This window comes from Fulvia fulva, chromosome 3 (assembly GCF_020509005.1).
Source record: "Fulvia fulva chromosome 3, complete sequence".
Classification (NCBI taxonomy): Eukaryota; Fungi; Ascomycota; class Dothideomycetes; order Mycosphaerellales; family Mycosphaerellaceae; genus Fulvia; species Fulvia fulva.
In genome coordinates, this window is record NC_063014.1 from 4575568 (window position 1) to 4598467 (window position 22900).

Consider the following 22900-nt stretch of genomic DNA (forward strand, 5'->3'; position numbering starts at 1 on the left):
GTCATTTCATCTCAACCTGAAATATCTCAACTCCTCTTCTCCATCTTTCAAAAATCTCAATCCGCACTCCAAGTCCCTCAAATACTTCTGCCTGTCCTTTGTGAATCCATCCATCTCATCTTGCGTGTACACAACCATTTCTGGGATCAAATACTCCGTCAGAGTCAGGTGGCACATGTGACGCAAGCCCATCGCCATCACTTCGACCTCAAACATCTTCTGAATGTCACGTAAGGCTTGCTTGACTTTCTTCATGTTCCAGGGGCGGGTCATGAAAGGTTCGTGGTATCTGAGGACAGCTCTAGCAATGGCGCAGAGCAATGTTGGTGAGAATTCCGACTCTGGTATGATGTGGCTTGTGTATTGATGCTCAATGATCTGGCGGCTTGGGTATCTGTCGTTGGAGGCAAGTGACGGAATGGAAGGAGAGGTCTCCCTAGCCTGCCAGTATTTAGCGTAGCCTAGCGAGAGCTCGTGAGCCATGCTCGTTGATGTACCGCCATTGGTGGAGATGATATCTTGCAGTTCGAGGCCGATGGCATGTAGTACTGTCGACTCTACTTTGAGTCCACGGGTCTGGCTGCCGGCCGCTTCCCACAGCATCTCATTGATCAAGAGATTCGGCTGTGGGTATTCTGTCTTGAGATGGGCGGGCACTTTTGCTTTCGACTTGGTCGCGTAGTAACGGCTGACGCTGGACAGGATCAGATGACACTGTCCGACCAGTCTGTCTGCCGCCGTGATCTGCCGGACCACACGCAATAGCTGGCAACTGGTAAGTCGACCCGTCTTGGTCCAATGTTCAATCAGCGCATTATCTTGAAGTTTCCCACCTAGCCTGGTGTAACGCCGCATGCACTCGTAGAAGAAGGTGCTTTGAGGCTTGCTGATCAGTTGGCGCCTGTCGGAGTTCCAGCAAGCATCCATCTCCGCCAGCGCGAAGACGGAGCGATCGATCAGTCGATAGGCCTTCTTCATGCTGACTGAGTCTGCCGGACGCTTTGGATGGTGCTTCTGGGCTACTTGTGCTAGCGGCACACCCATGGCAAGACAGTAGCGCTTTGCAACATCGCGAACAGTGTTCTCGCCCTCGCGATACATTGTACCCTCTGGTCTCACTTGACGGGCAATGGCAGTTTCCATGTCTAGCCAAGGTTGGTTGAAGGGTGATTGCACGGCAGTCGCTTTGTAAAGATGGGCGGTCGCCAGGACCGTCGAGTTGCGATTGGCCAAATTTACGCCACAGCTCTGCCAGTCTGAGACGACGTCGAAGGCCAGCCTACCACACAAGATCGGTAAGGTGGCAAGCACATTGGCAGGGACGAATTGTGGTCCGAACGAAGCGCTGACGCGCTTTATGCCGTGGGCTTCTGAAGCGTCCAACAGCCAGCCTTCTCTACCATCAACCTGATGTGGCTTCGGCAGGGGGCACAGCATAAGTGCGGTGCTCGAGAGTGGCGAACCCATGCGCTGTCGTACTTTTACGAAGTCCTCCAGCGAGTCTTGAGTCATGCGGTAGGCGGCAGTCAATTCACGCAGGCCCTGTTCCAATTCTCCATCCAAAATATCATAGATGTCCATGTAAAGTTGGACAGAGAAGACTTGCGGCGTGGTGAAAGAGGTTCCTCCTTGCGCAAGCCACAATAAATGCTGGCCCAAAGTGTCGGCGTACGCAAAGAGTGCCTTGTAATCGCTGCCTTTCTGAACCATGGAAACAAGATCTGCGGTGATATTGAAGAGGGCTTTGGCGAATGGGTGACGTGGATGGACCACAACAGGCCTGTAGTCTTTGCTGTCAGGGAGCATGTCGTGGCCTTTCGTGAGCCAGGTGATAAGATCTTCCATGTCGTGTAGCGGCGACCATGCTTCGAGCATCATCGTGTTGGCGAAGCATCTGGGCGACGGTCCATCGTGTGTATGATCTGGTGATGTGCAGTAGCCGCGCCCTCGACTTCCACATACGCAGATTTCCCGTCCCACGAGGTCGATGATGGCCTCGTGCCCGATACATGTAGGATGATCCTCATGGAAGGATATCAGCGCAGCGTTAGCTAAGACAGCAGTTTTTTCAGTGACTTTACAGGCGCCGACGACGAAGCTGATCTCGCCTCTCTTGTATGCGAGCCAGGTCTCGCGTGACTCCTGGCGAATCTCCTGCAGATCTGACAGGAAGCACCACACAGCGAAGCGCAGGTCATCTTCTGGGTCGGTGTCTAGCTCAACCCGCTGTGTTTTCTGCACGGGCTTAGAGCTCGTAGATGCCGGGAGATTGCCACCGGCCTCTTGTTCGATAGTCGTCGGATCTTCGAGCTCCAGATGCCTGTACAAATTGCTCAGGTCATTGAGATCTGTCGCGAGCTCCACCTTCTTTTTGCGCTTCGGTAGGCGGCTCTTGTGCTCTTTTCTCAGCATCTCGAAGATTTTCTCCAATACTTCCAGGAAGTACACGTGAGTTTTGTCCGACTCTACGTCGGCGGACGGCGCACCTGCGTACCAAGCTGCGCATTTGCGTCGCCCTGCGATCGTGTCCTTTGCAACATCCAGAATATCAACAGGAATGTCAATTCTCGGATCAGTCGCATTGACCATCGCCTGTATACACTTGAGGAGTTTGTCAGTCGTCACCTTCTTGCTTGGTTGTCGCTTTGTCGTATGTCTTGTCCGAGCGCTGCCCTAGGTGGAGGTCTTCTTTGTCGAGGGTGCCGAGTCGTGAAGCCATTGCACTACCTTCGAAGTGCCAGCTTTATATCGCTTATATGTCTCCACGAGAGGGGTGCCTTCCATCTTGTCTGGCTGTACGAGTGGTGATTCGGTGCTGTCCTTATGTGCGAAGTACAGAAAAATGGTCGGGGGACGATGCTGTGACGACTTGGCGAGGAGGCTTAAAAGGGCGACTTCGAAGTGTTGGTGTGACTCGGGCGGGCCGCTCCGTCACAACACATGGTGAGTGAATGGAACAGCTTCGAGTTCATCTCGAGCATGCGAGGGTGTGAACGAAGTAATTTGTGATCAAATAGCTCGTGATCAGGCAGATCGCCGCTCACGAGACTGTAATGAGCAGCTACATAGCCTTTGCTACCCGAGTTCGATCAATCCAGGCTCGATGGGATCCCGCAGTGCGCTGGCGCCTCGCGCAAGTCGTTAGACTCTACACATCGCCCAAGCCCGCTGCCAGGTTCAAGCAACAACGTTTGTAGCGGAGAAGGCGACGCGCTCGGCGGCAACGAGCTGCGTCCACGGCCCTAGGTCGAAGTCGTGGCCTGAACTTTCTTCCCGAGAACAACGTCCTGGGCCAACAGTCGAGCCAGAATGCTAACATGTACTGTACGAGACTGAATGAACGTGATGTCGCAAAAGTGGATAGCAGCATGTCGAGCAATAGTCCGGTCGTTACCGTCGAAATCGAGATCTGTAATGCTGCTGTTGATGAGTGTGGTATCTTCCGAAAACGCCCAAGGTCATAAAGTCATCAACGAAGCCACACCTCACTCCTCTTCGATCTTCTCCCACGTAATGCTCCCAGCACTCGCGCTCAAACTCTCATCGCTAGCATCTCTCACAATCGTCGGCCTCTTACTCGCGCCCATCATCCACGCAATGAAAGTAGGCGGCAGCAGACTCCCTATCAGATCATAGGCCAAGCTCCCCCGTCCCGCCCGAATCGTCCTCCACGGCCTTCGTGCCGTAAGCGTATCGAAGACAGTATCATGCAGCTGCCTCAACGGCGTAGGCTTCAACTTCGGCAGCGGCACTCCATCCCTCCTCTGCCTCGCCGTCACAGCTGGGATCTCAATATGTCCCAGCTTAAGATGGCTCACCCGCACCCCATCCTGCCTCAACTCCGCCTCCAACGTCTGCACAAAGCCCTGCAGCGCTCCATAAACCGTACTCTCAATCGCATGCATCGGCAGCCTCAAAGCCGGCGTCACACTCGGCGTCAGCATCAGAACGTTCGCCTTGTGTTCAATGACAGCCGGCACAAGCATCTGCGCCGCAACAATCGTGTTCAAGACCTTCGCATTCAACGCATCGCTCCATTCCCCACTCGTGATGTCCTCTACCCTCGCCGGCGCAGCCTTCGTGTCCGGGACAAGGACCAATCCTTTCAACTGTAACTTATGCGGCTCCGCGCCATCGAAGGCAACATGTGGCCTGCTCAGCAATGTCTGAAGTTTCGCAAGCTGCTCTTGAGCTCTGAATGGATCTGACAAGTCCAGAGATAGAGGAATGAGATCCGCGCGACGCTGAGCGCGGACGTAATGTTCATCCTCCCTTGTGCTGGCCACGACGTACACCACAAACCCCCTTCGCTCGAGATCAAGGTACAGCGCGCTCGTGAGCGGATTCGCAACTGCACCTGCAACAACCACAACATCAGTCCTCGCGCCCGACGCCGACTTTCTAGCTCTCCGTTTCCTGTTCAGGCTCTTGCTTCGGATGTAAACGAACGTGCCCACCGAGCCCGTCACCACGAACGCGACTATCGCAGCTGTGAGAGCTTTGTTTCGCGAGACCCATCGTTCGACCTGTTGGAAGGTTGTAGGTGGAGGAAGGCGGCGTTTTGGCGGGGGGAGAGGTGCGGAGGAGTTGAAGCGGTCTTTGAGAGTTCCGGCGACTTGGTCGAAGTGGCGTTCTACGTCGGCGGCGATGGCGTCGAATTGAGTGCGGGCGTAGTTGATGAGGTGTTGGGCGTCTGTCATCGTTACGCTGCAGCTTGATGAGGAGGTGGAGGAAGAGGGAGAGAGGATTGTGGTGGTTGTGGTGGTAGAGGTCAAGGTATGATGAGGTGGGGTGGAAGCGAGATCGACGAGATCCACTTCGCGCTGGTCACGCGCTGCACGTGTATGTCCTTGTACTGTTCAATGCTGCTGATTCAAGGCACAGTCGACGTTCGCTATGGTACGATGCTGAGCTTTGCGGTCTTGACAGCTGGTACATGTAGTCGCTTGGTCAAGACTCATGGCTTGCTCTATGCATGCTGCAGCGCTAGCTAACCCATTGTCGAAAGCTTTCCACATGTATCTTCCTTGCGCGGAACCAGGAGCGTCACCCTCTCGAGACAAGACACCACTGGTAAGATACCGTCATGCTATCCCCTGCTCTTCGCCTCCGTTCTGTTCGCGTCGCTCCCAGGAGGAGCATCACACTGCTTGGGAACGAACGACCCGAGACTCTCCCACTCGCTTCAGCTTCGCCAGAAGTCTTCTTCACCGGACGGCAGACTGTTGATCTTGAGCCTCTCTCCGATCCTGCACAGCCGGAGCCCTCTTGATCGGAGGTATAATCCGTCGTTTGGAACTATGTTGCGTTACGGCTTCCTGAAGGACCCACTCTCTGGTTGACTGCCCAGTAGGCGCGGTGCCCCTATCTTGGCAAGCCTTTTAGTGGTGGCTGCCAGCTAGATCTGCGTCGCATGAAGTCGGGTGAAGATGCAGTACTCTTTGGTCTTCGTTGACAACATTGGCTTGATGTGTCACGACGAAGGCTTCATGTTACCACAAGCTGAGCAAGTCCACCACTTATGTTCCATAAACGCCCCGCAACGACATTTCCAGCCTAGACTCTTCTTCTGTCGAGTTGAAGGTGGTGGTACCTCAGATCGCACTGGTTTCTTCAGGTTTGCAGGCTCCGACTTGACATTCTTTGCCTTTCTTTGCGGTCGTTCGACACCACATGCTTCGCATTGGAGATATTGGAGAGGGTTAATGCAGGTGCAGATCTGACATGCCCACTGGTCGTCTGTCACGCTGTCCGGAGGTCCTGATATTGTTGAGAGATCGATGAGTGGTGGCGACTCTGCTTTGATGCTCTTGCTGGGAATCATTTCGTGCTTGATAGACTTGACCGGCATCGTGCTGCTTGAAGGTGCTGCATTGCGTGTGCTCTCTTGCATGGCCCACCTCAGCTGCTCCTCTTCGCTGGGTTGAGGTTTCGTGGGTGGCATGCTCATGTTGGAGTCGTATAACCCCTTCTCTGGACTCCACGAGAGACCAGCGCCTGGCTTCGAAGCGCCCTTGAAAGTTCCGTTCAGCTTTTCAGCTTCTTCTTCTTCCATAAGTTCGTACAGCGCCTGGGCGATAGCGCGGTTGTTAGCATCGTCCTCTTCGGCTTTCGTGGAGAAGGTGTTCTTGGCTGCATCATCAGCAAGTTTGCCAGCATCCTTTCTGCCTGATCCACATCCTTCCTCGTTCATCGTGTTGCGGCGAATAACTTGGTCTGCAATGATACTCCGTACATCGGCACCGCGATGGAGTGGAGTGCCACCGAGCTTTTGACCAGAGCCATGGAAGAGCGTGCCTTGGTTCTTGCGCTTCTCTGCACTGGCTCGTGCACGCTGACGCATTTCGTGAAGTGGTGGAGGTCGCCCGTAGCCACTCCCTCCAAGCTTCTGACCTTCACCCAGAAAGCCTTCACCGGTGTAGCCCTTGCGAATGAGTGCTTCGTGCTCATCGCGTAGCTCGTCCCATAGCTTGTGGAAGTTCGAGTCGTGTTCGCCCCAGACATTATGAGAGAGCTCGTGGAGCATTGTGTCACAAACTTGCTCAAATGGCAGAAAGAGATGCGGGTTGTTGTGGTAGCGTAGTCGAATGCAGATCTTGTAGCCTTTGTTGATATTGATTCCTAGCAAGCTTTGGTCCGTCGGCAGGAACTCTGCTAGTACTTGCACGCGCCACCCGCGTTTCTTCATGATGGGCTTCACAGCAGAAGCTACTTTGCGTAGAAATGTGAGGGCCGAGTCAGTTCGAGGAAGTCCTTGCAGGTGCTCATACGTCGTGAACATGGGCTCATTCTCCTTCAGTTGAGTGGCGGACGATCTCTGCACACCCGAGGGGCCTCCATTTGCAGCTGGCCGATTGCGACCAGAGAGATCAGCGTGTGGGTTGTCCATGGGGCCTCCGGGACGGCACGACATGATGGACGTGTGGTGGTGATAGACCTTCCGTCCGGTGCTTGGTGGTGATGGTTATGATGGCCGATGCAGTCGTCTTCACATGAAGGAGAGCTAGTTTGGTGAAGTTGTGCTAACGTGGCGCGCCACAAGCACCAAGCTAGGTGATCATCTACGAGGAAGTGTTGTGCTTACAGTGAATGCAAATCGTCTACTTGTGTGCCATGAAGATGGAGCTGCTGTGGTCATGTGCCCGTGTTGGGTGGCGACTGACTTTTGATCCTCTGCGCTATTTTCGACATTCGACATTCGACATTCGACATTCGACATTCGACATTCGACATGGCAAGGGAGGGCCAGCGCTGACATGGCCAGACCTACAGTAGCCTGTAGGGGCACAAACCCTCGAGCTTCTTCCTTCCACGAGGAACTTCCCGTCTTCTTCTCTCCTTCTAGCGCCAAACCTTCGCGGCCACGCGTCCTGCAGCCCTCGAGAGAAGGCGTGAGGCGCTCTCAAACGCCTTGGGAAAAGGTTCAATATTGTCATGCGTTCGCGGTCCTGCTAATACTCGACTTTTCACATTCGAGTGCCCCCTGGTCAACGATATCATTGAATTTGCAGTAGACATTGTGTAACACAGGCATTCGGTAGTTCTACCACCGCTTGGCGCACCATACCTGGCATCATACAGCATACCCACCCGAAGAACAGCCTATACAGCTTCCCAGCCCCGGCTGCTGCAGCTCCTCTTGCGAATGCCGATCCGGACTTGGCGTGTGGTCGTCGTTGCGGTGCAAGGCGAAGGGCAGTGAGGTCGCGGTCCGCTTGCTGGACTCGCGGCCGCCATGGAGCATCAGCCGAAGCGTCAGCCAGCACGCTCGCGCGTGTCGTTCCAAGAGCTGCACCTGCAGAGAACATGCTCGGGCACAGATCATTCGCGCGACGACTACTTCTCGGCGGATGGCAGCGAGGACGAGTTCGAAGATGGGACGGCCTCGACCATTTCGAGACGTCGCGCGTCCCTGTCCATACGCATACCTCCTTCGCAAGCCAGAGCTGACATGGCCTTCACGGCGCTGCAGTACCTACCCATGCCAGTATTGGTCCTATCGAGCGCAAAGACAGTCGTACTCGCCAACGAAGCTATCGGCAGGCTGCTCGGCATCGACCCCGAGATCGAGCACGACGAAACTGACGAGGGAACGAGCCCTCTCGAAAGATCGGCAAGCCGGGAGCTCAGGACTGCAACAGACGCTCTGTATGGCGTCACACTAGGTCAGCTGGGTCTCGACCTGTTCTCGGGCGGCAATGCTGTGTTCATGGCTTGGGAAGAGTTCTTGAGTACTGTCGTAGACGATGCTGCCAAGGCGCAAAGCAGCACGACATGTTTGAATACACATCTTGAGAAGTCGCGCGATCAGGATTCAACTCCCACTGGCTCTCACCACAGACGTTCCGTGTCCACCAGCAGCTCCTCGCAGTGGAGCTCTTCCACCGCTGGGACGCGCACCGAGGTCCACGACGCTATCGTGGATGTTGTCTTCTCGACACACCGTGATGCAAAGACTGGTCTCCCGCTGACAAGCCGCACGCAGTTGGCGGACCATGTACAGGCGCAGATGATCGTGTCCGTATGGGCTGCGGAGGACGAGCAATACTTCACTCTCACGTTCACTTCTACATCTTCGAGTCCGCCATCGTCCGAAGGTAGCAGCACGAAGACTACCAGCAGAACCGTGTCTAGAACACCAACTAGCTACTCCAATAGCGTGCCCTCTGGCCTTAGTTCTGGATCCAGCTCGTCCTCGCACCACACTGGAAGACCACAGTCTGCCCATGTACGAAGCCCACCTATCTCAACTTATGCCAGTCCTACCACAATACCTAAGATGGACTTTCCACCTCGGGGACCGCCCGCCAAGGCTTCTCAATCATCAGCGCCCACCATCTTTCACAAGACCACGAAGCTCAAAGAAGCTTTGTTGAACAGCATGAACATACCGGCTTATGCTATGTGGAAGGATGAAACTTTCGGAGTCCCCAACAAAGCAGCCATCAAGCTGATCTACCCTTGGATAGAAGATGGCAACTTCGACTCGAATGAACAGGCACGCGACTTCTTATCACGGTACACACTTTACAGGGGAGACTTCTCGGAAGAAGTGCCTCTTGACGACTTTCCCATCATCAAGCTGATGCGGGAGAAGGAGCGCTTTGAGGGCTACCGTATTGGGATGTACAGCGTAAAAGACGGAAGCCGAATGCTGTTCGACGTGAGTGGCGAACCCATTGTGGACGATAAAGGAGAGTTCCTCGGTGGTCTGGTTTTGTTCCACAACGTGACCGACTACGCACGCATCATCTCTCGGCAGCAACTCCAGAATGAGCATCAGTTCGAGAACATCTGCAACCTCATCCCTCAGATGATTTGGAGGACCACTCCTGAAGGAGCCCACGACTACTAGTAAGTGAAGTTCGCAGAATCTTTAACGCCTCTCTCCTTAGATTCAGCTCAAAGCTAACACGACGATATTCAGCAATGACCGATGGTACGACTATACTGGTCTCACTGTAGAAGAAAGCGGAGGCGAAGGCTGGCTCAACGCCTTCGATCAAGATGATCTTCAGGTAGTCGCTCCAATTTGGGAACACAGTCTCGCCACTGGCGACGAATATCGAGTCGAATACCGCTGCCGGCAGTACAACGGGGAGTATCGATGGATGCTTGGCCGTGCAACACCGATGAGGGATGAGAATGGCAAGATCGTCAAGTGGTTTGGAACATGCACAGACATCCACGAGCAGGTCGTCACACGCGAAGAAGCCAAGCAAACTCAAAGCCAACTGTCACAAGTCATCGAGCATGGTCAAATCACTCTTTGGGCCGTCGACAAGGAGCACAAGTTACTGCTGGCCGAGGGAAAGCCCATGCACACGAACGGTGCGGTCGATTCCTACCATGGCAAGAACGAGTGGGTGGGCAAGACCATGTGGGACATTTTCGATGCTCAAGGCCGCACCAGTGAGCGTGAAAGCTTTGAGCGTCCTGTCCGAGACATCATTGCTGGGAAGATTGCCGAGCACACGTTTGAATCGCAGATTGTCACAACGGGACGCTGGTACAGGACCCGAATGTATCCCTTGTTGCGACAAGAGCGGACAGGCGGCATCGAAGGCGAGGACTACATCGATGGCGTGGTGGGTGTCAGTATGGATGTCACCGAGCTTCGCGATGCAGCAGTACAGGTTGCTAAGCGCAATGAGGAGAACGCTAGACTCATGGCCCAAAGCGTTGCTGCCAAGGAAGCAAGCAAGATGAAGAGTCAGTTCTTGGCTAACATGTCGCATGAAATCCGGACCCCAATTGCCGGTGTCATCGGCATGTCGGAGCTACTTCTGGACGACGACTCTGGCGAGCTCACCCAGGAACAGCGCGAATGTGCTGAGAATATTCAACGAAGCGCGAACGGCCTTCTCACGGTGATCAACGACATTTTGGACTTCTCCAAAGTTGAGAGCGGCCGTCTAGATATCGAGGAGGTCCAATTCGATCTTTCCGTTGTGATTAGAGACGTCAACAAGATGTTGAGCTTTGCCGCCGAACGGAAGGGTTTGAAGTACATCGACGACATTCAGCACCTGAAGTCGTGGAAAGTGATGGGCGACCCTGGTCGTTTGCGACAAGTCATGACGAACCTGTTGACGAATTCGATCAAATTCACGAGCGAAGGCAGTGTTGCCATGAAGGTCAAGGCACAAAAGGAAACCAGCGACATGGTGGAAGTGCGTTTCACTGTTGAGGACACTGGCATTGGTATAGAGGAAGAGGTGCGGAAGAGGTTGTTCAAGCCATTCTCACAGGCTGATAGCTCGACTGCCCGAAGATTCGGTGGCACAGGGCTTGGATTGACCATTTCAAAGAACTTGGTGGAGCTCATGCACGGCCAGATCTCGCTGACGTCAGAACTTGGTTTGGGCACGAAGGCGACCTTCTCGATACCTTTCAAGAAAGCGCCGTATCAGAGCAGTCAATCGCCGCTGGTTGAAGTGGGTTCGATTCCAGACAGGCTACAGTCTGAGGTTTCTGTCTCAAGGCCAGCCTCTGACCACAGTGCGCCAACAACACCAACAACGCCCAAGCTGCAGCTTCATCGACGAGAACCATCCATACCTGGCATCCCTGGATTTTCCTGGCCAGCAGGTAGGTATACGGAGCAGCAGTACCTCACGGAAGAGGAGCGCCAGTCGGTGAATGTCTTAGTCGTTGAAGACAATGCCATCAACCAGCAGATTGCGCTCAAGACGATCAAAAAGCTTGGCTTTCCGGTCAGAGCGGTGTGAGTAACTCTGAAGGGCAGAAGGCATCATCTGTCTGGAACATGCGCGCAGCATCCCTAGCTTAGTCGCGGTTGCTGAGACAATGCCACGTGGTGTTCGAGTATGGCTAACACCCTTCTGTTTAGGTGGAACGGCCAGGAGGCTATCGAGTATCTAACGGCACCTCCCGAAGATCAACCTCGACCAGATATCATCCTAATGGACGTGCAAGTAAGTCTACGACTGTCTACTACCCTCATCAGATGTATGCTAACAGTGTTAGATGCCTATCATGGACGGCTACAAGGCGACGTATACTATTCGAAATGCCCAGCCATTTGTTCATAACCCAGACATGCAAGGCACACCGATCGTCGCCATGACAGCGTCCGCCATTCAAGGTGACAAGGAGAAGTGCCAAGCTGCAGGGATGGACGACTACCTCGCGAAACCGGTGAAGAAGCCCAACCTGGAGAAGATGCTGGTCAAGTGGGCTATTGAAGGCAAGAAGAAACGTGCCGAGCTGAAGAAGAATCCACATCTTATGAGGACACCCAAACGGCCGGACAATCCTCGCCATGGCTCGTCATTCACATCCTCGGCCACCTCAGAAGTACCATCCCAGGAACTCTTGAGCTCCGAGCTAGACAAGCTTGAAGTGTACGCCAGAACTCTGGAATCCCAAGCTGAGAGCACAGCAGATCGCGCAGATCGTCAACAGCGAGCTGAAGAACAGGCGATCGTTTTGCGTGACCATGAACTGATCGAGGCAGGCGAGGATCCGAAGACAAAGCTTGGGAGAGGCTTGAGCGATGAGTCAAGCCCGGCCAAGCCCGAAGAGCCTGTGGCAGCACTCACGAAAGAAAATATGGAACGCTTTGCAAAATCGGATCGGGTCGCAAAGTTGAAGCGTGAAGGAAGCGGTCTACAGGACGAAGATGACTCCAGCGCAATGGCGACCGTTGCCGATACAGCAAAAATTGAAACAGCCAGCATGGCTGTAAACAGAAGTAACGCGCCGAGTCCGAGCCCCGGTGGCTTATCGGAGCCTACTAGACATATACATCGACGGAGTCAACATGGCAGCAATTGATAGACGACCTGTAGAGGACACCTAATGCATAATGGTTATGATCACCATCCACTTTGTACCACATCGTCGGAATGTAAGTCGCGTCAAGCAAGGGGTGAGCGCGTCTCTTACTCTCGGCTTAATCACCTTCCTCCATCCCGACCACGACGATGGAGATGCAAATCCCACGAAGATGCTGATCACCAAGTGGCAGATTCTCAGGAGCCAGCCGACACATGTGTACCTAGTCCTTGTACTCGTCACTGCACTGCCACTCTACTATGGCTCCTACCAATACCGTCTCCGCCATCCCTACGGCTCCCCCACACAGTCATCTGGAAGGATGCCAACAGGAAACTTCGTCGCGGACTGGACGGACACTCAGGTCGTAGCACCCTTCAACCAATACCCAGTCGCCTCCTTCTGTAATCGTACCACACATTGGCGGCCCAACCTCGTCTTCAATTTGGCCAATGCCGATGGCCAGATCGCAGATGTCCGAGGCAATGTCCTTGACTTCCTATTCTACGCGATCGAAGCCGGCGCCAGCATTATGCTTCCTGGAATTCCACAGCAGAACGAGGGTGGCACGGGTAATGTCAACGCGAGGAAAACGGACTTTGCAGAGTTCTTTGATGAGAAATGGTTCCTGAAGACCATGGAAGAGACGTGTCCGCAGATGCAGATTTACAAAATGCAGGAGGGACAAGAGTTGAAGGCTGCGTTGCCGGACTACTACAAGCCAAGGACTAGGAGGATGGATGAGGGCTTCAACAACAATCGCAAAGCCTACCTATCAGACCTCGAGAGCTGGCTCCAAGCCCGCAGAGTCCTGGACGATAAGTCTACAAAGTTTACAGTCGTGAATGTCAAGCCCACACTCTACAATATCGACACCCGCAGCCTACCCCACGGCCTGCGTCGTAACTTTGGTCAAGTCTTGCGCGTGAATCCAGAAATCAGACGACTGGCCGCTATGGCCGTAGAACAGCTCCGCATCCAATATGGCCTCGAGATCGATTCGACACAGCCCATCCCACGCAACGCCTTCTACGCCGTCTACCTCCCTGACCCCTCCGACACCAATCTCACAACCGCCTACCTCTCCCACGCCAAAGCCCACAACCTAGACACCCTCTACATCGCAACCCCCGACCCCTCCGACCTCTCCCACCTCAAGCTCCTCGGCCTCTCCCAACCCTCCCCGCTCACCCTCCTCTCTGCCTCCGACCTCCTGCCCGAAATCGAACAACCTCTATCCCCCGCGGAGCAAGCGTTAGTTGACTACTCCATCACCCTCCGCGCCAGCGTTTTCGGCGGGATGGTGAAGAGTAGTCTTAGTGCTCAGGTGGCGATGACGAGGAACCAGTGGGTAGAGGATCGGGGTGTTGTGGTGGATCCGGAGAGGGTGAGACATGCTGAGGAGGGGATGTGGTGGGATGATGGGTGGAGTCGGGTGGTGGGACGGATTGATGAAGATGGGAGTAGGGAAGGTGCGGAGGGCTGGGGGAGGGGGGTTTGGCCTTGATACGGGGAAGAGATGCATGGGATTGAATTTGTCGAGGAGGAGGGAGGACCGGAGCAGAAGTGGGAGAGGATGTGATTCCCCGACGGTATCAGATAATGAAACTTTGATGACTCTCGAGTTTGCTGTCGAAAGAGTGCCGTGTGCCATGGAGTGATAACGAAGGCATCGGTAGCTTCTTCCGTACCTGCATAGCATGGGTCCGCAACTCCCACATGGAGGGCTCGGAAGGGCGGCATTCTGATTGGTAGCAATACACACAGCATGGGACAACAGTCACAAGCCTAGCCAGAAGCAGATATGAAGGACGAGTATAGGCGACGAGACGTCTCGGCTGTCACGATCATCAGTTGTTGTGGATGCTCCTCGCCTCATGCGGTCTTCAAATACGTCGTAAATCTCGCCAAGACTGGCGGAGAATCCTGGTCGGGGTTGCATGCGAGGTGAGACCATGCATCTTAAGACCATAACCTGTTCCTGCTGGGTTGCTGGACTCTTTTGCTTCTGTCTTCTTTCACAATCCCCAACATTCCTATCGGATCATATCATGGCAAAGGTGGTATCACATTTCGAAGCTGGTACGCGCAAAAAAAAAAGGTACATCTGCAGGCATTCATCTGGCTACCTCGTCTTCCATGCGCACTTACATCTGCCTCGTAGCGCTGACCGTACTTATCCTCCTCGCAGTCATCTCCTCAGTCGCTTCGGTGACCTTGGGCCCGGCATAGTTGCTCCTTCCCCAGACGACATACCAGAATCCAGCGATTGCGAAACCGCCGACGAAGACGCATGAGGCATAGTTCATTGAGCTCATTGTTACTGGTAGGGCCGAAGGCATCGAGAAGAGGGGGATGGCAAAGGCGCACCATGCTGTCAGGAAGTTAGCAGGCCATTCAGGATTCGAGATGGGGCAAACTTACCAATGGACACGGCATTGGCGAACCAGCCGAAAGCTCCAAGGTTGAACTTCCCAGCACTCAGTCTCTTCCTCCCACCAAAGAACGAAATGGCCACAGGGATGACATAGCTCAATGTCAAGAAAATGACGCCCGATCCGTTGAAAGCGTTGAACGCCGCGCTGGAACCAAGGTAGATCAGTCCAAGGACCGCCTGGACGACGAAGCAGAGCAACATGGCGTTAAGCGGCAGGCCGAACTTGTCGTTGACGGTGTCGAAACCAAACTTTCTCGAGCCTGGAATAGCGCCATCACGGGCAAACGCCCATGTGCATCGTGACGCTGCAGTCGTGCAGCCCGTACCGCAGAGGATTCCAAGGATGATGATTGGGACCGTGAGCACGAAGGCACCGACTTCATTGCCAATTGCGGAACGGAGGATGACTGGTAGCGGCTGGCCGGATGGATCGGTAGCGATGACTGTCAGATCCTGGATAACGAAGCAGACTGGGATGAGGAAGACCAGTCCGCATGCCATGTTCATGAGCAGAGCACCGACGATGGCTTTGGGGACCTGAGTGGCCGGCTGCTGTACTTCCTCGCACATGGAGACGACCATACCGGTGGCGGAGGTGGCGTACGCGCCGTGGAGCAGACCGATACAGAAGGCCCATCCTGGTGGGTTCCATCCGGATGTTACCTCGAATCCGCCAAAGACCCAGCTCGCTCGTCTTCTGCCTTCGGCTGCGATGGCGAGGATGCAGACGATGATCGCGATCACACCGAGGAAGGTCCAAATGACAGCAGCAGTGTCGAGGTGATGGAGCCACTTGTTTCCGAAGCACGAAATGCACGTGCAGAGGATCGTGATGCCCAGGAAGATCAGGTAGGTCTGGTATGCTTCGACCTGGAAGATCCCGACAGTGGCGCCGGTGCCAGTACCGTCGTCGACCTGGAAGACGTTGATGCAGCCGATCAGGAAGAGGGTGGTACCGAAGTTGACAGAAAGAGTGATGATGATGTTGCCGAGGGTGAAGGACCAGCCCGTCATCCAGGCTGCGAGTTTCCGCCATCTGGGTGAGGCCAGCATGAATGTTTGGTAGTAAACTCCTCCTGCAAGGGGGTACACCTGTGAATGGTAAGCCTGACATGCTTCTGAGTCTTGCTGAAGACAGGCGCAGAGGTGAGAGGGCAAGGCATGTCGCTGCCAGACGAAAGCGTCATGTCATTCAACACAGCACACGAGTGAACCAACGTACCGAGGTGATCTCACCAAGCGAAGCGGCGACACACAGCATCAACAGACATACGGCGACCCATCCCCAGATGATGGTAGTTGGTCCACCTCCAGTCAGAGGATATATCAGGGTCGTGGCCAGTCCATAAGGCACCGAGGCCAACACGAACGACATGAACATGACATTGAGAGTCGATCGTGAGCGCGCTAGCTGCTGTGTATATCCGAGCGCTTCGAGAAGGTCATCAGCTGGTTCGGAAGATCGTGAGTCGCGTGGCAAGGATTCCTTGGTGTTGTAAGCGTCGACCTTCGACTCTCGTCGGTAGGTGCCATAGTTGTCCGCCATGGCTGAGCTGGATGCCAAGGCAGTGGTTGCGGTTGCTGAAGAGGTCCTGCTGTGTTGAAAAGTAAGTCGTCTCTCACTTGCACCAGTACTGTGTTGAAGGGCTGGTGTGGCGCTTTCGGTGATGGTTGCTGTGGGCTCAAGGCACTGGTCCACGGTCTCGGCCTATCTCTCAAGGATGTCGCGTAGGGCTGTTATCGTAGGTCGCTCTGGGAATTACGGCTGTTCTGAGGTACCGAGTCCCGAGCGGGCTGTCGATGATGATGTCGCTATGGGCTCGAGTGTGGTGTTGTCGCTTTGGGGCGTGCAAAGGTAGTCAAGATGGTGCTCGTGGGGCCTCGGTCGATGGTTGACAAGAGATGGTAGGGATAGCTGAGGGGCACTGGCACTGCAGGTGGCACAAGAAAGCTTGGTTTCCTTTCTATACAGCTGCTCGGCGGTACACGCAGTAGTGGAGGATGGGATGGGATGTGCGGATGGTGCGGCAGGCGTGAAGGGAAAGAAGCACGTGAAGTCGTCGGCAGGAAGGGCGTGTCGCCGGTGTCGCGAAAGACGGGGGTTTTTTGTTTCGACGACGCATTGTTTCTCATTAGTATGGGTAGCAGAACAGTCCCGTGGGCCGTCGGTCGGCCAGAGATGGGACGCCGTCACGTAACGTAATGAGTCGCTTCGGCTACATGCACTGATGGAGATCTGCTGCCAAGCAGCAAGACAGAGACTTCTTGCGCTAACAGGGTTTGGCAGTCGCTCCGTTGCATGCTGGCGGCCACAATCGATGAGAGTGGTTGCAGCTCCGTTCGCTCCGATGAAAAGGCTTCTCGCCTGGCTCTGTGCAGCAATTCCATGCGGTCGTAGACCAGGTTGCGATCCATCGCCACGCGGGCATTGGCGGGTTCCCACGAACAGGATGCAGCCGGCGTTCTGGTACTACCGTGACTACCTCCTACTATCTCACACCTTGTTTCACGATGGTTCGCTGCGATAAGATCCGTTGAGCATCACTGCATGCGAGAATTGCTGGGCATCATCTCCTGAAGGCTGAATACCAAGGACGGCATCTCGAGTGGTCTACCTAGGTAGGCTTTTGGAAGCGACGCCTGCTCGCTCCAATAGCCACGTGCACCTGCCACCGCTCCAAGAAATGGGCGACACACGTGACACGGGAGACTGCTGCTGCAGGTCTGCAGGTGCCCTCGGTGGTTCATGCATGCACCTGATCTGATCTCACCTTGCCATCCATGATCCATGTGAGTAGAGGTGCACCGTGCGAGAGCTGCGGCATGGCATTGAACTCGACTTGCAACACAGCCATGGCCCACATGCATCACACATGGGCCATGGCATCACCACGATGCTTGGCAACACGTGCTCGCGCGCAATGAGGCTTCCATGCCCGCCATATACTGATGACATTACTCACCTACGCGGCGTGAACATGAAGCTCATTCCCAGCCCCACTCTTGGGCACTTCTCGGACAGTAGCTGAGTAGGTCATCATACTCCATACCTCTCTCACATCAGCCAACGTCACAGCGACAGCGACAGTGCAGAGCGATGTCAGGCACTGCGCTGCTACATGTATGCCGGTCGCAGCATCACAGCGGCTGTCGGCCGTCATTGCGTCACGTATCGCGGGGCTTGATTACATGTACACTGACAGCTCAATGTCCCTCTATGCGAAGGTTAGCTATCACCACACGGGAAACAAAATCACGACAGTTACATAGCATACTGCGACCCAACACCGGCCATGACGCACTTCGACTCCATAATCGCTTCCGTAGGTCAGTACCATCCCTCGACGTTGCCCGCGAGACGAGACGATACAAATCCAAAGCTGTAGAATCGTCCCAGAACCCACTCTCTGGTCTGTGGAAGCCGACACACCTCCGGCGGCTGTACTATGGCCCGAATAGCGTGAAGGAGCACCTGCTTGACTGCCTTCCTACCGAAACATCCAAAGCCTTCATCCTCACCGGTAACTCGCTGGCCACCAAGACTGGCTTGATCAAGCAGGTGGAAGAGCAGCTCGGGCCAAGGCATGCAAGCACATTCAGCAAGATCGGACAGCATGCGCCGGTAAAACAGCTGGACGAAGCCACAGAGCTCGTGCTCAAAGATGAGAGCATTGACACTATCATTAGCGTTGGAGGCGGATCACCTATCGATTCAGCCAAAGCCATCAGCTATCGTCTGAATGAGAAGAAGAAGGGGAGGTGGTTGTACCACATCACGATGCCTACAACTCTTAGTGCTGCCGAGTGCACATTGGGCGCAGGCTACACCAACGAAGATGGCATGAAGACGGGAGTCGCTCACCCCGAGCTCGCACCTCATGTCGTCATCTACGACAGCAAGTTTGCGCTCGAGACACCACCTTGGCTGTGGATGAGCACCGGAATGCGGTCGATGGACCACGCCATGGAGTTGATGTACCACCCCACATCGACGGAAATGCCATGCCGCCAGCTGGCGCTCTCGGCTGCAGCAGGTCTATTCGAGAATCTGCCCAAGTACAAGCAGAACCCCAAGGACGAGCAGATCATCACCAAGCTCCAGCTGGCGGCTTTCGCTTCACTCGGCTTTCTCGCATTGAACATAAAAGGAGCCCTAGGTCTGTCTCACGCCCTTGGCTACGCTCTCGGCTCCCCCTACCAAATCCCACACGGCATCACATCATGCTTGACACTCGGCCATGTCGTGAAGCTGAAAGCGCAAGCTTCAAACGACGATGCTGCACAGCTTGCCCGGATGGCGCCGTTCATTGGAATCGCCAAGTCTGGTGATGACAAGAAGGATGCTGTGGCTGTTGGAGATGCGATCTTGAAGCTTGTCGAAGATCTTGGCCTCAAGACGACGTTGACGGAGAAGAATGTTGGGGAGGATCAGGTTCATACTATCACGAAGCTGGCGACGAGGCAGGAGTCGGGGCCGCAGTATGATGCTGTTAAGCAGCTTGTTGAGAATTTGTACTAGAATGGTTAAAGCCCCCTACTTGCAGTGCATTTATATAACAGGAGAGAGTCTCAGGACTTGCGGATGTATGCTCAAGGGTATGAGAGACGTAAGATTGCAAGCAAGGCGAGTGCCCAGATCTCATGATGACACCGGATTTGCTCTCGCTCCAGTTCATGTGCCTCGATGCGGGAGCGAATGCACCGCCAGCATCACGCCTCTTGCACATGGACGTACCGCTTCTTTCAACACATCCCATCACCTCCCCGTCGTCGCATCTACCCTTCCACATCCCTATACACACCACAGACCCTCCCCTCCGTCCACACCCCCCCTCAAATCCAACATACACTCCAACCCTTCCAACGGATTCCCCTCAACAAGCACCAAATCCGCCCTCATCCCAGCCTTAATCATCCCCCTATCCCCAAACCCAAACCTCTCCGCATTGACCCTCGTCGCCGCCTCAAGCGCCTCCTTGGGCGTAAACCCACACTGCTCCACGAGCAACGCCATCTCTTGATGTGTCGAAAGACCGTAAGCGGTCCCCACCGCTGGACCAGCAGCGTCGGAGCCTACCAGGATCGGAACGCCGGTTGCTTTGAGTTGGCGCACGGTTTCGTAGGCGTTGGCGCATTTGGAGCTGGAGGATTTGGCGAAGGACATGCAGTGGCACATTTGCTCGCGCCCTTCTGCGGAGATGAGGTGTTGAACTCGTGGGTCGTGTGCGAAGCGCTCTTGGGTTGCTAGGCCTTCGGATGTGCCGGAGCCCATGGCTGCGAGGGTGGGGTTGCAGTGTGCGTTGTTCTTCGTGTAGGCGGCGATTAGGTCGGGGGTTGGGGGCTGGTCGATGAAGGTGTGCGTCAGACCGTCGACGCCTAGGGAGAGGATTTCTAAGGTGTCGGAGAGGCAGGTGGCGTGGGCTACGACGAAGAGGTTATGGGCGTGGGCTTCGTCTATGAGGGCTTTTTGGAGGTCTAAGGTGGGTTTGTTGAAAGTCTGACCCATGACTGTGCCGGATTCGTGCATGAGTTTGATGTAATCGACGCCTTCAGCTAGCCGGTCGGAGATGTATTGCTTCGCGTCTGCAGGAGTCTTGAGTTTTGGCCAGGTTGCGACCTCGGCTTGCGTTTGGGGTGACGGATCGTGCATGAGGACAATAGGCATCGGCCAACCCATATCGATCGTTGCGGCGAAGCTGGTCGTTTTCAGGTCTGCACAGTCACCCCCCTCGCGTTGTTTGTGGAGCTTCTGGATGTTGTACCATTCGTTGTGCATGTCGCAGACTGTGGTGACGCCGAAGCGGAGAGCTTGAGGGAGTGCCACTGGAGTACCGCCATTGGCGTGGATGTGGACGTCTATGACGCCGGGTAGGAGGGTGTGGCCTGGTTTGGATATGGTGGTGCCGGAGAAAGGAATTGGGGACGGGGAGACGTGGGCGATTTTGCCATCCTGAACCAAGACTGAGCCATTCTCGATTGTAGACTCGCCATCGAAGATGCGCACGTCTTTGATGAGGAAAGGCATCTTGGCAAGAGGGCTAAAGGTGAGCAATGAAGGCAACACAATGAGAAGAAGAAGAAGAAGAAGAAGAAGAAGAAGATGATGATGATGATGATGATGATGATGATGATGATGATGATGATGATGATGATGATGAGGATCTTCCTGCGCAGTCCATGGTGGAGAGCCGGAGGCCATGTACTTACGATGCAGCGGCGATCTCGTACTGTATGTTGAAGGCGTCGCAGGGCATGGAGAGTGTGGTCGCGCTTGTGCTCTGGTGCGCCGAGAATCCCAAATCCTTCGCAATGGTGAAGGTGTATAGGGTCGCAAAGTGCAACGACCTCACCAGTAACAGCGTTGAAGATGAACCATGTCGTGATCCTGACTGACACGCTTCGAGCGACACTTCGGCCCCCCTTCTGTGCCCAGCTGCTTCCACCGAGCAGGATACAGCTCCGGGCGGAATCGGGAATCTGCAGCGTACAGGTCACCTTCGAAGCGGGAAGGTTGCTAGCTATCATAAGGTATCAGCACGAACGCCTGCTGATCCGCCGGCTCGGAGTCCAAGCTACCTTAGGCTTTTCGTCGACTCATGTTATTGTTATGCTTCTTCACGTTCTTTTCCTTGCCACTGCCATGGCTTCCCACATGCCCCCAAAGATCGACGTCCACTCCCATTTCCTCCCCGACTTCTATCAAGAAGCCTGCCGCAAACATGGCCACGCTAATCCTGATGGCATGCCATATCTCCCACGCTGGAACGTGACCTCGCACCTAGCCCTTATGGTATGTAAGGTACTGAACAACACTAAACGACAGCAGCTGCGAAGACCTACCTGACCACGTGGCTCTCGAAGTATATCCAGCTAACACCCTTCTGTCTTACAACAGGACGAACTCGGAATCCAAAAATCCATCCTCTCCATCTCCTCCCCAGGAACACACCTAGTCTACAACAACAACACCCTAGCCCGCTCCCTAACCCGCCAAGTCAACGCCTTCGCCTCCTCCCTCAAAACCCGCCACCCTACCCGCTTCGGCTACTTCGCATCCCTCCCCCTCCCCGACATCGAAGGCTCCCTCGCCGAAATCCCCAAAGCCCTCTCCGAAGGCTGCGACGGCTTCGTCTTCCTCACAAACTCCCACGGCACATACCTAGGCGACTCCATCCTGGACCCCATCTTCGATGAACTAAATCGTCAAAAAGCGCTAATCTTCATCCACCCCACCACGCCCAAAATCTGCCCTCACTCCGTCTCTGCCGCCGCCGCAAATGCCAGTCCTGAAATCCCCACTGCGGCAACCCCGTTCGCAGTCCGTCTGCCAAACCCCATGCAGGAATTCCTCTTCGACACCGCCCGCGTTGTCGCAAACCTCTTCATGTCCGGCACCATAGCACGCTGTCCCTCGCTCAAAATCATCCTCCCACACCTCGGCGGCGCCTTTCCTCCTTTACTCTCGCGCTGGACGGGGTTCTCAGAGCTCGTGCCAGGGGACTGGGAAGGCGTTGCGGAGGGCGTGGTGAAGGAGGCGATGGGGAAACAGATCTGGTTTGATATGGCGGGGTTTGCGTTTCCGGGGCAGATCAAGGGGTTGATGTTGGGGGTTGGGGTGGGGCATGAGAGGTTGATGTATGGGAGTGATTATCCGTTCACGCAGGCGGAGGGCGTGAGGGGGTTGATGGGAAAGATGGATCAGGGGGTGAGGGCGTTGTTTAGTGAGGGCGAGGTGGAGGATTTGTATTGGGGCAATGCGGAGAGGTTGTTAAGGATGCGGTGAGGATGAGAGCTGTGGGAGGGGGATCCTACTGTACCTGCCTACGAGTTGGTGGGGGTTGGATGATAGCCTTTACCTTGCGCGATGAACCACACCGTTTGATCTTTCTCAACCCCTTTCTGCCAACAGCCGCATCCCATCCCATCATCATTCGCCATGCAACGCAAACTCGAAGCAAAGATCATCAGCATCAATATCTCTTCTAATCGGACTGGCAGCCCCGAAGTCTAGACCCAGGCCGATTTATGCCTTTCACAAAGATAATACCTTACCTTACGGATCCTCAATCTGACGTGGCCCACCGCTCACATCGACCACCTTCCCGACCGGGTGGTGCCTATACATTCTGTATTCACCATCATTGCGTCCTTCTATCTCTACAT

General features: G+C 54.8%; 9 protein-coding genes across 9 annotated transcripts; 4 read left to right on the plus strand and 5 right to left on the minus strand.

The window, feature by feature from the left end:
- Positions 1-6: 6 nt before the first annotated feature.
- Positions 7-2589, minus strand: CLAFUR5_08425 (uncharacterized protein; the record flags this gene model as incomplete). The annotated part of the gene is made up of 1 exon (XM_047907573.1): positions 7-2589. The coding sequence occupies one exon, from the start codon at positions 2587-2589 to the stop codon at positions 7-9; it is 2583 nt and encodes an 860-aa protein (XP_047759211.1).
- Positions 2590-3485: 896 nt separating this feature from the next.
- On the minus strand, positions 3486-4700 carry CLAFUR5_08426 (UPF0744 protein; the record flags this gene model as incomplete). The annotated part of the gene is made up of 1 exon (XM_047907574.1): positions 3486-4700. One exon carries the CDS (start codon positions 4698-4700, stop codon positions 3486-3488), a length of 1215 nt encoding a protein of 404 aa, XP_047759212.1.
- Positions 4701-5473: 773 nt separating this feature from the next.
- CLAFUR5_08427 (DNA-dependent metalloprotease WSS1) lies at positions 5474-6913 on the minus strand (the record flags this gene model as incomplete). The annotated part of the gene is made up of 1 exon (XM_047907575.1): positions 5474-6913. The coding sequence occupies one exon, from the start codon at positions 6911-6913 to the stop codon at positions 5474-5476; it is 1440 nt and encodes a 479-aa protein (XP_047759213.1).
- An 822-nt stretch (positions 6914-7735) lies between these two features.
- CLAFUR5_08428 (Hybrid signal transduction histidine kinase J) lies at positions 7736-11231 on the plus strand (the record flags this gene model as incomplete). The annotated part of the gene is made up of 2 exons (XM_047907576.1): positions 7736-9354; positions 9428-11231. The coding sequence occupies 2 exons, from the start codon at positions 7736-7738 to the stop codon at positions 11229-11231; spliced, it is 3423 nt and encodes a 1140-aa protein (XP_047759779.1).
- Positions 11232-12472: 1241 nt separating this feature from the next.
- On the plus strand, positions 12473-13807 carry CLAFUR5_08429 (uncharacterized protein; the record flags this gene model as incomplete). The annotated part of the gene is made up of 1 exon (XM_047907577.1): positions 12473-13807. One exon carries the CDS (start codon positions 12473-12475, stop codon positions 13805-13807), a length of 1335 nt encoding a protein of 444 aa, XP_047759780.1.
- Positions 13808-14447: 640 nt separating this feature from the next.
- Positions 14448-16283, minus strand: CLAFUR5_08430 (Choline transport protein; the record flags this gene model as incomplete). The annotated part of the gene is made up of 3 exons (XM_047907578.1): positions 14448-14674; positions 14725-15829; positions 15960-16283. The coding sequence occupies 3 exons, from the start codon at positions 16281-16283 to the stop codon at positions 14448-14450; spliced, it is 1656 nt and encodes a 551-aa protein (XP_047759768.1).
- A 1747-nt stretch (positions 16284-18030) lies between these two features.
- CLAFUR5_08431 (putative alcohol dehydrogenase) lies at positions 18031-19256 on the plus strand (the record flags this gene model as incomplete). The annotated part of the gene is made up of 2 exons (XM_047907579.1): positions 18031-18064; positions 18124-19256. The coding sequence occupies 2 exons, from the start codon at positions 18031-18033 to the stop codon at positions 19254-19256; spliced, it is 1167 nt and encodes a 388-aa protein (XP_047759119.1).
- Positions 19257-19529: 273 nt separating this feature from the next.
- CLAFUR5_08432 (uncharacterized protein) lies at positions 19530-20762 on the minus strand (the record flags this gene model as incomplete). The annotated part of the gene is made up of 1 exon (XM_047907580.1): positions 19530-20762. One exon carries the CDS (start codon positions 20760-20762, stop codon positions 19530-19532), a length of 1233 nt encoding a protein of 410 aa, XP_047759763.1.
- A 615-nt stretch (positions 20763-21377) lies between these two features.
- Positions 21378-22520, plus strand: CLAFUR5_08433 (Decarboxylase yanB; the record flags this gene model as incomplete). The annotated part of the gene is made up of 2 exons (XM_047907581.1): positions 21378-21527; positions 21633-22520. The coding sequence occupies 2 exons, from the start codon at positions 21378-21380 to the stop codon at positions 22518-22520; spliced, it is 1038 nt and encodes a 345-aa protein (XP_047759762.1).
- Between the last annotated feature and the right edge of the window lie 380 nt (positions 22521-22900).